Genomic DNA, 12,408 nt, shown 5'->3' on the forward strand with positions numbered 1-12,408 from the left:
TTGATTTAAAATATTTATTTATTTTTAATTATGTATATGTGTGTAGGGTGTTGTGTACATAAGTGCAGATGCCCTTGGAAACCAGAAGAGGGCTTTCTGGAGAGCCCCTGGAGCTGAGGTTATAAGAGGTAACAGGTGTGGGTACTGGGAAAGAATCTGGGTCTTCTTGTAGATCAGTGTGCACTCTTAAACAATGAGTTATCTTTCTAGTCCTAGAAGTTCTTTATAAATTTTAGAAGTTAAATCTAGTCAGTTGGATGTGGTGGTGCAAGCCTTAACTCCCAGTACTCAGGAGACAGATACAGACCAATCTCTGAGTGGGAGACCAACCTGGTCTACAGAGTGAATTTCAGGATAGCTAGGGCTACACAAAGAAACCATGTCTCAAAAACAACAACAACAAAACCAACAAAATAACAACAACAAAAAAACCCAATCTAATCAGAAGTGTAGCTTGCAATCTTTTTCACAGTCTCTTTTTCACAGTTGCCATTTAATTTTGTCATTTCCTTTGCCGTACAGAAGGCTTTTCTTCTCCATTATGTGTTGAACCTTGGTCTTTGACCTACTTACTTAGCAAACAGCTCCTAGGACACATTATTTTGGCTTTTGTTCAATCATAGTTCTCAGGCAGACATTTTAAAACCTAGGGAAATTCATGCTGGTAATCTTGAATGATTTAGCATTAAGATTGCATTATATCTTCCACAAGTTACTTATGTAACTCTTTTTCCTTCCAGCCCTGCCGAACTACTTGTGGACGACTTCATGTCTTTTCCTTCTTTGTGTCTTTGTGCATTCTTCTCCCTCTGTATGGCTTTAGTTATAGTGTAGTCACTACTTCTCTTTGGAGCCTTCCCAGACCTTGATCTGACAGAAGTCTTTCTTTTGTGTGTTCCCTTAGCATCTTGGTTATCTTTTATTACAACACTTGTCTTAGCATCTTGGTTATCTTTTATTACAACACTTGTCTCATTGACTGCAATTATCTAATTATCCATCTGCCCACTTCCCCTGCCACCCACACGACTGGGAGTGGCATGATATGTTACTTGCTCTTGACTTATCTTGACTTCTCCAATATCTGCACAGTATCTAGCATATTAGTAGATCAACTGATACTTTTTGAATCAATGAATTATAAACTTGTCTGTGTCATCTCCCTTCTGTGTTAAAAACACTTAACATGAAACTTGCTTCTGTGTTCATTTTTATTTCCTCTTTTGGAAACATTTTTTAAAGAAGTAAAACAAAGTTCCTCTTCACATTTCCTCACCAAAGTGGCCTATGGAAAGTTTGGGGTACTCCAGGCCTTCCGTGGAAGCTTTCCTTAGCAGGCATGCATGATATCACCCTGTTCTTTGTCCCTGTTAATCCCAAAGCTGGTTTCCTACCTCCTGTGTTCTATACCCCAAAGCAAGGTGAATTCCTCTCCTTGTTAATGACCCACTTCCATCCAGTTTTCTTGTTTCCAGCCATGATTTCTTGTTATTGTTATTGTTTTTTGAGACTGGGTCTCAATTTGTAGTCCAGCTGAACTGGAACTCACTTTGTAGGGTAAGATAGCCTTGAACTCATGGAGTCCCACCAGCTTCTGGCTCCCAAGTTCTAAGATTAAAGTATACATTACCATGCCTGGAAATGCCGTGTTTTTGCAACAGGCATTTGAGTCATTAATTTTTCTCTTTCTCCTAGATCATTCCTGTAAGCATACATTCATGTTGTTATTTCTCCTTAAAAACAATCATAGTGCTTCCATCTTCTAAGAGTCAAGTTGACATAAAACTGTCCAAAACACACACACACACACACACACACACACACACACACACACACACACACACACACTTATTTTATTTAATGTGTGCAAATGTTTTGACTGCATGTATGTCTGTGCATCACATGCATGCCTGGTGCCCATGAAATCAGAAGAGGACATCAGATCCCCTGAAACTGGAGTTAAAGGTGGTTGTGAGTTGCTATGTGGATGATGGGAACTGAACCCAGGTTCTCTACAAGAGCAGGAAGTGCTGTTAAACACTGGACAGCCAGATCAGTCCACAGCCCCTTAAATCAATAATTTGAGGTCATCTTTAGCTACACAGTGAATTTGAGTCTATTGTAGCCTCTATGAGACCCCCTCTCTCTCCAAAAATAAAAAGTGTTACTTTAGAATGGCAGTTTTTCTTCTTTCTTGCTGCCCTTGTCCTCCTATAAGGTTCTTGTCAGAGCTTGAGAAACACGAACAATTGGTCTAATAACTTCATGTCAAATTTCCTATACAGGCTTGGCGCAAGCGCTGGTTTGTCCTCCGACGGGGCCGCATGAGTGGCAATCCTGATGTCTTAGAGTACTACCGCAACAAGCACTCCAGCAAGCCTATCCGTGTGATAGATCTCAGCGAATGCACTGTGTGGAAGCATGCAGGCCCTGGCTTCGTTAGGAAGGAATTTCAGAACAATTTTGTGTTCATTGTCAAGACTACTTCCCGTACATTCTACCTAGTAGCCAAGACTGAGGAAGAAATGCAGGTGTGGGTGCACAGCATCAGTCAAGTCTGCAATCTCAATCACCTGGAAGATGGTGCAGGTAAGAGCAGGGTTGGAACTCTTATGAACAAAGGGATTGTCCAAGGTGCTTTGCTGGTGCTGGAAAGCTGCTGCAAATAAGTGATGCCTGCCTCTGTGAAGGTATTTTGGCAATCTAATGTATATTACAAGAGCTAATCCTACTAAACTCAATACAACACTGGAAAACACTGTCTTTTGCTTAGTAGTAGGACTCAAGTCCAAATGTGGAAAGGCAAAATCTGCCCATACATGTAACATTAGAGATCTCTGCTGGTAAACAACCTGGAAGTTGGCTCTGGGTCACTTTGGAGCATTGGGAGCAGTTAATTCAATCCTTTCCTCCTCCTTTCCCCTTTTCTTCCTCCTCCTCCTAATTCCACTCTCTCTCTTTCTCCAGCTCTTTCCCTCCCTCCTCTTTCACCCTGTTTCCACATACTACCATTCCCATGTAATATACAAGATGGTTATAACTTAGGGTTATAATTTACTTCCTTTTGTAGATTTTATTTTTGAGCCTGTAGTAGTAAAGGTTCTTTTAAGTAATAAAACTAATATAGTGTGTGTGTGTGTGTGTGTGTGTGTGTGTGTTTGTGTGTGTGTTTATTAGAGTGGCTTGTAAGTGTGGTCTGGCTAGTCCAGCAATAGCTGTCTCCTGGTGGAAAGGCCAAGAATCATATAGTTGTTCTATCCATGAGGATGTTTGTCACAGATGGTCTTCAGTCTACATTGGAATCCTTAAAAAGTAGGTTCTAATACCAGCAAAGGAATGCCTCAGTAGCAGGATAGATGAACTTGCCAGCGAGAGAGAGGGCAAGCAGGCAAAAAGCAAAAGCTTTCTCTTTCCATGTATTTTTATGTGGGCTGCTACCAGAAGGTATGGCCAAGATTTAGGTTGTTCCATCTCACCTCAAATGATCAAATCAAGAAAATCCTTCACAGGCTTACTCAGCCACTTGGGCTTTAGTTGATTCCAGATGTAGTCAAGTTGACAACCAAGATTAGCAATCACGGGGCCCTAGTATTATTTCACCAGATTCTGACATTTAGAATAGGAAATTTTGAATCTGGTTTTTTTAGCCTCTTTGTTTAGTAGAAAAAAATTGTATCCCTAATATTGGCACATACTTCAACATTTCAATAACTCCTTAACTCTTTTTGTCATCTACCATGGAAATATCCACATTCTAACACCAGGTGGCAATGCGGAGTCAGGGTTACATCTCTAAGGCAAAACATGCATGTGTGCTTCCTTTTCTTTTCATGAGCCAGCAAAGCTTATTAAGTGATACTATTTAGTAACATTGCTGAGCTTTGAAAGCACTCAAATAAAAGGAAATGAAGTGACAGCAAGTACTTTATCTTTGGTACAACAGAGAGAGCTTGCAAAGTTGCAGTATATCCATCATGCCTAGAGCCTGACATCAAGCAAACCCAGCAGAGCCTCCCTGACCAACTCTTCCAGTGGTGCTTGATGCTGGCCCTCCACTATCCTATTCTCTACCTTCAGCTAAACTTTTTTTTAACTTTCTTTCTATTTATTCGTTATGTCTTTCACATCATGTATCTTGATCCCATTTATTTCCTGCCCCTTCATATCTGCCCTCTGTCCTTGCAGCTCCCCCAAAATAAATTAAAATAAAATTTAAGAGAAAAAGAAATTATCTCATCATGGAAGCTGTATGGTGACACAGTGAGTCATGCAGTAAACCCTTTTTATCCATATAGCTTTACTTGTAAGTGTTCGTTACAAAGAGTCATTGGTCTGGTTTGAGACCTCTGGTTTCTGCTACACTATACATACTGGGCCCTCACTTCTCTTAGATATCCTGTTGCTGCCCTGTGTTGTGGAGATCCTGCAGCTTTTGAGTCTTCCAGACTGTCCCCTTCACATGTTCCAACAGCTCACAGATTGGGTGGATGTAGTCCTGGTTCTGGGCCTTGGTAGTTGCAGGATTTGTCAGCCCACCAGCTTTCCCTGTCCTCACCACCAGCGTGAACTCTCTAGCATTGCCCTGGCTAGTTCACCCTTTGCAGCAATGAGCAAGGGGTGGGGCCAGTTCTCCTGCTTTCTTGCCCTCAGCTTCCATGCTCATTCTTATGTCAATCTTGCAACATTAGTATAAGATTTTTTTCTTATTAAGTGAAAATATGTCACTTGTTTGTACTAACAGAAGCACTTTACAACTTTTATTTTACATAATTCAATTACTGAGATCATTATTCTTTTTTTTTAAATTTTTATCTATTTTATTTTACAATACCATTCAGTTCTACATATCAGCCATGGGTTCCCCTATTCTCTCCACTCCCACCCCCTCTGCTTACCCCCAGCCAACCCCCGATTCCCGCCTTCACCAGGGCAAATCCTCCCCCAAGGACTGCGATCAACCTGGTAGACTCAGTCCAGGCAGGTCCAGTCCCTTCCTCCCAGACTGAGCCAAGTGTCCCTGCATAAGCTCCAGGTTTCAAACAGCCAACTCATGCAATGAGCACAGGACTTGGTCCCATTGCCTAGTTGCCTCCCAAACTGATCAAGCCAATCAACTGTCACACCTATTCAGAGGGCCTGATCCAGCTGGGGGGCCCCTCAGCCTTTGGTTCATAGTTCATGTGTTTCCATTCATTTGGCTATTTTTTTTCAATAATTGAGTAAAAACGAAATTTATTATAAGCTACAGTCGTCCTAGGGACCTCCATGCTATATATATAGCCTCCATGGTTCTATGGGTTGTGGTCTGATTGTTCTTTATTTTATATCTAGAATCCACTTATGAGTGAGTACATACCATGACTGTCTTTCTGGGTTTGGGTTACCTCACTCAGGATGATTTTTTCTAGTTCCATCCATTTGCCTGCAAATTTCATGCTTTCATTGTTTTTCTCTGCTGAGTAGTACTCCATTGTGTATATGCACCACATTTTTTTTTTATCCATTCTTCCATTGACGGGCATCTAGGTTGTTTCCAGGTTCTGGCTATTACAAATAGTGCTGCTATGAACATAGCTGAGCATGTATCTTTATGGTATGAATCAGCATTCCTTGGGTATATGCCCAAGAGTGGGATGGCTGGGTCTTGAGGTAGTTTGGTTCCTAATTTTCTGAGAAACCGCCATACTGATTTCCACAGTGGTTGTACAAGTTTACATTCCCACCAACAGTGGAGGAGTGTTCCCTTTGCTCCACATCCTCTCCAACATTGACTGTCATTGGTGTTTTTGATCGTAGCCATTCTGACAGGTGTAAGGTGGTATCTCAGAGTCGTTTTGATTTGCATTTCTCTGATGATTAAGGATGTTGAGCATTTCTTTAAATGTCTTTCAGCCATTTGTGTTTCTTGTTTTGTGAATTCTCTGTTTAGCTCTTTAGCCCATTTTTTAATTGGACTGTTCAATATTTTGATGTCTAGTTTCTTGAGTTCTTTATATACTGTGGAGATCAATCCTCTGTCAGATATGGGGTTGGTGAAGGAGATCATTCTTCTTACACATTAAGGCTAATATTAAGAAAAAATACTTAAAAATAATCACTGTTGGTGCCATGACAACTAACTTGATAACAAAGAGGCTGCTGAGTGCCTGATGGGCACAATAGTGTAGATTGTGCATATGCTGGACAAAGAGAGGATTAAAATTCTAGGCAGCACACAGTTCATGGCACAAGAATTTATCAAACTATACATAATGCCTTACAATTTAAAACTTATGGCTTCTAGGATTGGAGAGATGGCTCAGTGGTGAAAAGTGCATACTGCTCTGGCAGAAGACCTAGGTTTGGTTCTCATAACCCACATCAGGCAACTCGTAACTTCCTGTAACTCCAGATCCAAGAGGTCCAAAGCTCTCTTCTGGCCTTCACAGTCACTGCATACACACACACACACACACACACACACACACACACACACACACACACACACACACACACACACTTTTAAAAAAAAAACATAGTACTTCCTTATTTCTGAAAATTCCATTTCATATTTTCAGACCAAGGTTAATTTTAGATAAATAAAAGCACAGAAAGGGACAGTGCAATAAGATGGAACAACTGTATGGTATTTACTTCTGTTTTGGGCAGTCGCTGTCTAGTCAACATTGCATCTTCCCTATGAATTTGTCTTAACCCATACTGACTCTGCCAGATATGCTGTTGTCACCTCTACTTTATAGTAGAGGACACTTGAAGAAAATAGATGCTAACTAGAACCTGGACATGATCCCAGGAAGTTCAGGGTCACTCTGACTGAGGAATCCTGTATCAAAAACTTGGTTCCAAGAAAAAATAAAAGCAAGCTTTTCATTGGCTTTTTATGATCTGGAGTTCCTATTAGTTCTTAATCCTGATTAATTTTTGAGCCCTGTTCTTAGGCTTTGGTGAGAATGTTAGTGTCCCTGAGAAACATGTGATACCCAGCCATAACAACACACTGTTCCTTTGTTTCTCCTTATATAAAACAATTATTAACACCATTCCATTTATGTGTTGCTTATGTGACTCCTCTGGTATAAGTGTAAACTCAAGTAAAGGCAGAATCTTTGTTTCTGCTACATTGCCAGAGTTAAAAAGGTTCCAGTCACATATGTAGATGTACTACTAGGTATTCTATACAAGAATATACACACACTTAATATAAGTATTTATGCATGCATAATGTGTTAGACTTGTTGATGAAGTTACAAAAACAAAGGGGGACAGATTTATTTTGCCTAGTGCTTTCAGTCCGTGATTGCTTGGTTCCTTTGTTTGTAGACCTATTGCTATGGGCCTGTTGTGAGGCAGAAGATGATAGCCACAAGAATATATGTTCATCACAGTTACTCACCTCACAGTAGCCAGAAACAAGGGGAATGAATGTTTATACTTGTGGGCTTCTTTCTTCTTTTTGTTCCATCCAGGACCCTAATTCATTGGGTGGTGTACACATTTCTCTCCCCTTAACCATTTGTGAAATTACCTATACTCAGAACTGTACCTGAATAACCTTTTAGTCATTTTTCAATCCAGTCAAGTTGATAAGATTAATCATCACAAGTCTCCCCTTTGTCTATCTGGTACCTTATCAAGTATCCTTAAACCATATTCAAACTCAAAATAAAGACGGTAACATGATCATAATTCTACATAACATGCTATAACTATCCTGTGTATAACTGAAAACACTCAAATTCTTTTCTCAAAGTGTCAACAGATTCGACATTGCTCAAATACAAAGACTTATATGGAAACTGGAGGCAATCTCTTGTCTGTGAATCCCTATAAAAAAATCAAGAAATAATTTACATACTCCCAACATAAGATGGCACAGAGTAAACACTCACATTCCAAAAGGCAGGATGGGGTATAAGAAAGGAGGGACAGGACCCAAGCAAATTCAAAACCCAGCAGGTAAAGTATTAAATCCTAGAGCTCCATGTCTATCTCCTGGAGCATAGTGTACTATGATGTGAGCTCCTCAGGTTTTGGAGAGCCATGCCCCTCTAGCTTTGTCAGCTACAGCCCAAGTGGTTTCCTCCCTAGGTTGGCTCTACTTCCTCCCAGTGCCTTTCTTTTTTATATTAATTTATTTTTATGTGCATTGGTATTTTGCCTGCATATAGTCTGTGTGAGTGAGGGTATCAGGTCCCCTGGAACTAGAGTTACAGACAGTTGTGAGCTGCCATGTGGGTGCTGGGAATTGAACTGGGGTCCTCTAGAAAAGCAGTCAGTGCTCTTAACTGCTGAGCCACCTCTCCAGGCTCCAGAGTGCTTTTCTTTAGAAGATGTTCCATGTTCTTGACATTTCCAGCTTCTTGTGTTCTCCTTTGTATCTTCAGCTTCATTATTACAGCTTTATACATTGTCCTCTCATTGGGCTCCTCCCAAAGACTCTAACCCTGATGCACATTGTCTGGTTTCTCAGGTTTTCCTTTGAAATTAGATAGACACCTCCAAGACCCTAAGACTTAGATTTAGTATCCTTGTAAAACCAGCATCTTGTGAATGATGCTAGTGTCCACCATCAGTTCATGGTGGTAGCTAGTCCTTCTTGAAACATATCTGTAGCAATATTCAAATACCTGGGCAACTGAACTTGGATAGCCTTGTGTGAGCAAGGCATCCTGTGAATAGCATTCTTCCTCTCAAGAGAAAGTCTTTCAAATGAGTTTATACCTTAACATTTTTAGACCTGTAATGGTTGGGTTATAATGATTCTTGAGGTATCATCAAGACATCTTTCCTATTTTCCTGGTGCAAAGTGCTTAACATTATTGTTGTTGTTGTTGTTGTTGTTGTCATTGCTACAAATTTTGAGATTGGGACCAGGTCCTTGGTCATGGTAAGCATGTACTCCATCACTGAGCTACATACCTTCCATCTAACTTCTTTTTAATGATGCCAATCTTGTTAAAAAACCATGACTTCTTTATTTACAACTTTATATGTATTTTTCAAGCCAAACTGAAGTTTTTTTTTTTTTTTTAAGTCTTTGCATTCTGAAGATAGAGAGATGGCTCAGCACTTAAGAGCACTGGCTGTTCTTATAGAGAACCTGGGTTTATTCCTAGCACCCACATGGCAGCTCACAACAATCTGTAACTACAGTTCCAGGGGGATTTGATGTCCTCTTCTGGCCTTCTTGAGCACTGCACACATACGGTGCACAGACATACATGTAGACAAAACACATGTATACTAAATAAAATTAAAAAATAAAATGAAATAAAAAAATCAGTTCTTACATTTTGCTTTTTGTTCCCTGATTCTCACTGTAAATGTGACTAAAATCAGCTAGCAACCCTGTAGAACAGAATGAAACTTGTGTTCCACAAGGTCTCAGGGCATGACAGAATGCAGTAATGTTCTTTTCTACTATGTAACATGAACTTCCTCTAATTCTATCCCCAGAACAATCTGCATTCTCTTGTGATACCTCAAGAGTACAGTCTTTTCTGTTTGGACTCTTACAACATTCTTATTTTCTAAATTCTTACTAGAGTCATCATGAAGTTCTGCTTACAGAATTCCAGATCTTCTCTAGCTCAGGTCTCAAAATTTCCAAATTCTTCCTGTAAACCAGTTCTAGAAGCATCTGAATCACATATTTAGGAGTAATTCCAGCAACATCCCCACCTCTAGCGCCAATTTTCTGTGTTAGATTTTTGTTGCTATGGCAAATACATGAGAGAGAGAAGTTGAAAGTAGAAATCTTCATATTTTACTCACCATTTCAAACGTTTCAAACTGTGGTCAACTGGCTCCATTACTTTGGGTCTGAGGTAAAACAGAATATTATAGTAGTAGAAGAGTTTAGCAGAGGCTGCTTGTCTTGTTATAGACAGGAAGGAGGTGGGGGCAGGATAGAATACAGCCCCCCAAACATGCCTCACTAGTGACCTCTTTCCTCCAAGGAGGCCTACCTCCAAAAGTTTCTACAACCTCCAAATAATACCATCAAATTATCAATCCTTCAGTAGATTAATTCATTCTTAAATGGGAATCTACATGATTCAGTCACTTTTCAATGATTAGATTCACTACTCAGTATCAGAGCCTTTAATACATGAGCCTTTTGGGAGGGGGGAGACATCATATCCAAATCATGATATTTATATGCCTGAATGCATATGTAAGTATATACATATAGATTTATTATGCATAAATTAAATACATATGCACAGATACATGATATTTGTTGAGTGAATAAACAATGATTCAAGGCTGTTGCTGAGGACTGTTAAGCTGTGGGTAGACTATTGAACTGCAGGTTTTGAGACCAAGAATGCTTATTTTTGTTTTTTTTTTCTCTTAATTGATTCAACACTTCACTCTTGGAACACTAGTCTCCTTTCCCAGACATTGTTTATAGCTTGAGGAAATGGTTGCCTCTACCAGTACAAACACCAGCTGTGATTTGCATCTTCTATTTGGGTCTTGGATACTGTTTGAGAAACTTTGATGGAGTGTTAGAGCCATTCTTAAAACACTAACCTGGGAAATGATTTTTCCAGCAGATTCTGTGGAGAGTCTCTCTCACATGCCCTCCTCCCTCCAGCCATCCCCTGCCAGTTCACTTCATACTGCCCATGTTGACAACTCTGCCTTGCCAAAAGATGACCCAAACACTAATGCCGTAGCCACTGAGGAAACCAGAAGTGAGTCAGAGTTTCTCTTCCTTCCTGATTATCTGATCCTGTCCAACTGTGAGACTGGAAAACTGCACCATGCCAGGTATGCTTACTTTGGGGACTAAGTTGGACCTTCTAGAATGTTCTACTCTGTTCACAGAACTCACACTGCCTTCTGCAGAGTCTGTCTCTGAAATGTACTCAAAGAACATAGCCAAATAAGTCTGTTTAGCAACAATGTTTTCTAGTGGGTGGGTATACTCTCATCTCTTTCTTACTACTGCTAATGATGAAGGAAGATCATTATCAATGTCACTATTGAAGATGAAGTAGTATACTAAATAAAATGAGCCAGGGGTTTCATTATTGTGGCTTTCATTTCTCACCTCACATTTCATACTCATCTGATGCTTTATAGGATGAAAAAAAACAGCAGATAGTTTTTCTTCACTGAGGAGTTGGTGTAACTGTGGGTTGTAAAAAGAATAAGTCTCTACAAGTAGAAAAAGGGTGACATATGACAACTTAGAATGAAGTACATTGTGGATTTTGTGTGTGGATGTCTATATATCATTCCAATTTATATGCTTTTCTTCAGTCTTCCCACCAGATGTGATAGTTGGTCAAATTCGGACCGTTCATTGGAACAAACTTCATTTGATGATGTTTTTCTTGATGGTCTGCAGCCATTTACCTCTAATAATTTGGTTCACCCCCTGCGCCATGGGAATGGATCTCAGGATGTGCCTTCCACAAGGCCCCAGGCTGCTCTAATCTGGAACAGAGAAATCAATGTCCCATCCAGGAACCACATGTCTTCTTCACCATTTTTGGAATCTTCCTTAAATCCCACAATTCATGTAGAAAAAAAGCAAGTTTCCTTACCCAGTGGGGCAAAAGAACTAAACATTATGTCCAACACTCCACCTCCTCGTCCTCCTAAGCCAAGTTATCTCTCTGAACGGCGCCAAGAAGATCAGCTCCTGTTGACTGGGTGCAGCAGTAGCAAGAAGCCAGGGTACACTATGGTGCCAAGAAGAATCTCTCTCTCTGGTTTAGACCATGTAGGGTCATGGAAAGGTAAGTGTTGGGTGCTAAGATTCAGGTACATAATTATGGGCAAGGACTATCCTTCACAACTCTTTATCACACCTTGTGTCCACATGGTAGCATTCATTGGTCAAACCAGCCCAGTTTCCTAATGAGGCTGAATGTACAATGAGAACACACAGAACTCTCCTGGTTCTAGGTACCTCCACCCCTCTTTTGAGCCTGGCCACCAGGGAAGATACTTAGGTTGCTAAAGATACTGTAAAAGGATGGAGTCCCTGTCCATTGTGAGTCCTTTCCCAACTGGTAAACTCCTCATCTGAGATTGAGCTGCTGAGTTTTGTTTGGAGTCACTTGAAGACATACTTAATACTGAAGGTCATGTGGTTTTGCTTTCACTGGATTCCATTCTCTTCTTCGCTTCTCACCTGCATAATGATCCTGGAGACTGTAGATCATAGCTCCTTGTGTTTCTTATCAATTTTGTTAGTCTCATTCAGCATCCCAATTCACAAGTTCTTTCTAGATCCTAACTGGCATATTTAATTCTCACCTAGCTTCATCAATTCTGGTCTACTGACATACCCTTCAGTGTGAATAACTTGCAGTTTTCCATATAGTGCCATTTTCTACCACTCTCTGCCCTTCCACTCCAGCTCTCTGAGACCGTCAGAAGCTGCTC

At 40.3% G+C, this 12,408-nt stretch overlaps 1 protein-coding gene across 9 annotated transcripts in view; it reads left to right on the forward strand.

The window, feature by feature from the left end:
- Gab3 (GRB2 associated binding protein 3) overlaps positions 1–12,408 on the forward strand; it is a 168,038-nt gene that overhangs the window by 58,574 nt on the left and 97,056 nt on the right. For 6 of the 9 annotated variants that reach the window (XM_076561759.1, XM_076561760.1, XM_015990835.3 and 3 more), the window contains exons 2-4: positions 2,286–2,589; positions 10,560–10,779; positions 11,275–11,756. In XM_076561759.1, coding sequence (XP_076417874.1) covers positions 2,286–2,589; positions 10,560–10,779; positions 11,275–11,756 — 1,006 coding nt within the window. The remainder of the gene's footprint in view (positions 1–2,285; positions 2,590–10,559; positions 10,780–11,274; positions 11,757–12,408) is intronic. The other 3 variants (XM_076561762.1, XM_076561761.1, XM_006997867.4) reach the window with 1 other exon arrangement.

This window comes from Peromyscus maniculatus, chromosome X (assembly GCF_049852395.1).
Source record: "Peromyscus maniculatus bairdii isolate BWxNUB_F1_BW_parent chromosome X, HU_Pman_BW_mat_3.1, whole genome shotgun sequence".
Lineage (NCBI taxonomy): Eukaryota > Metazoa > Chordata > Mammalia > Rodentia > Cricetidae > Peromyscus > Peromyscus maniculatus.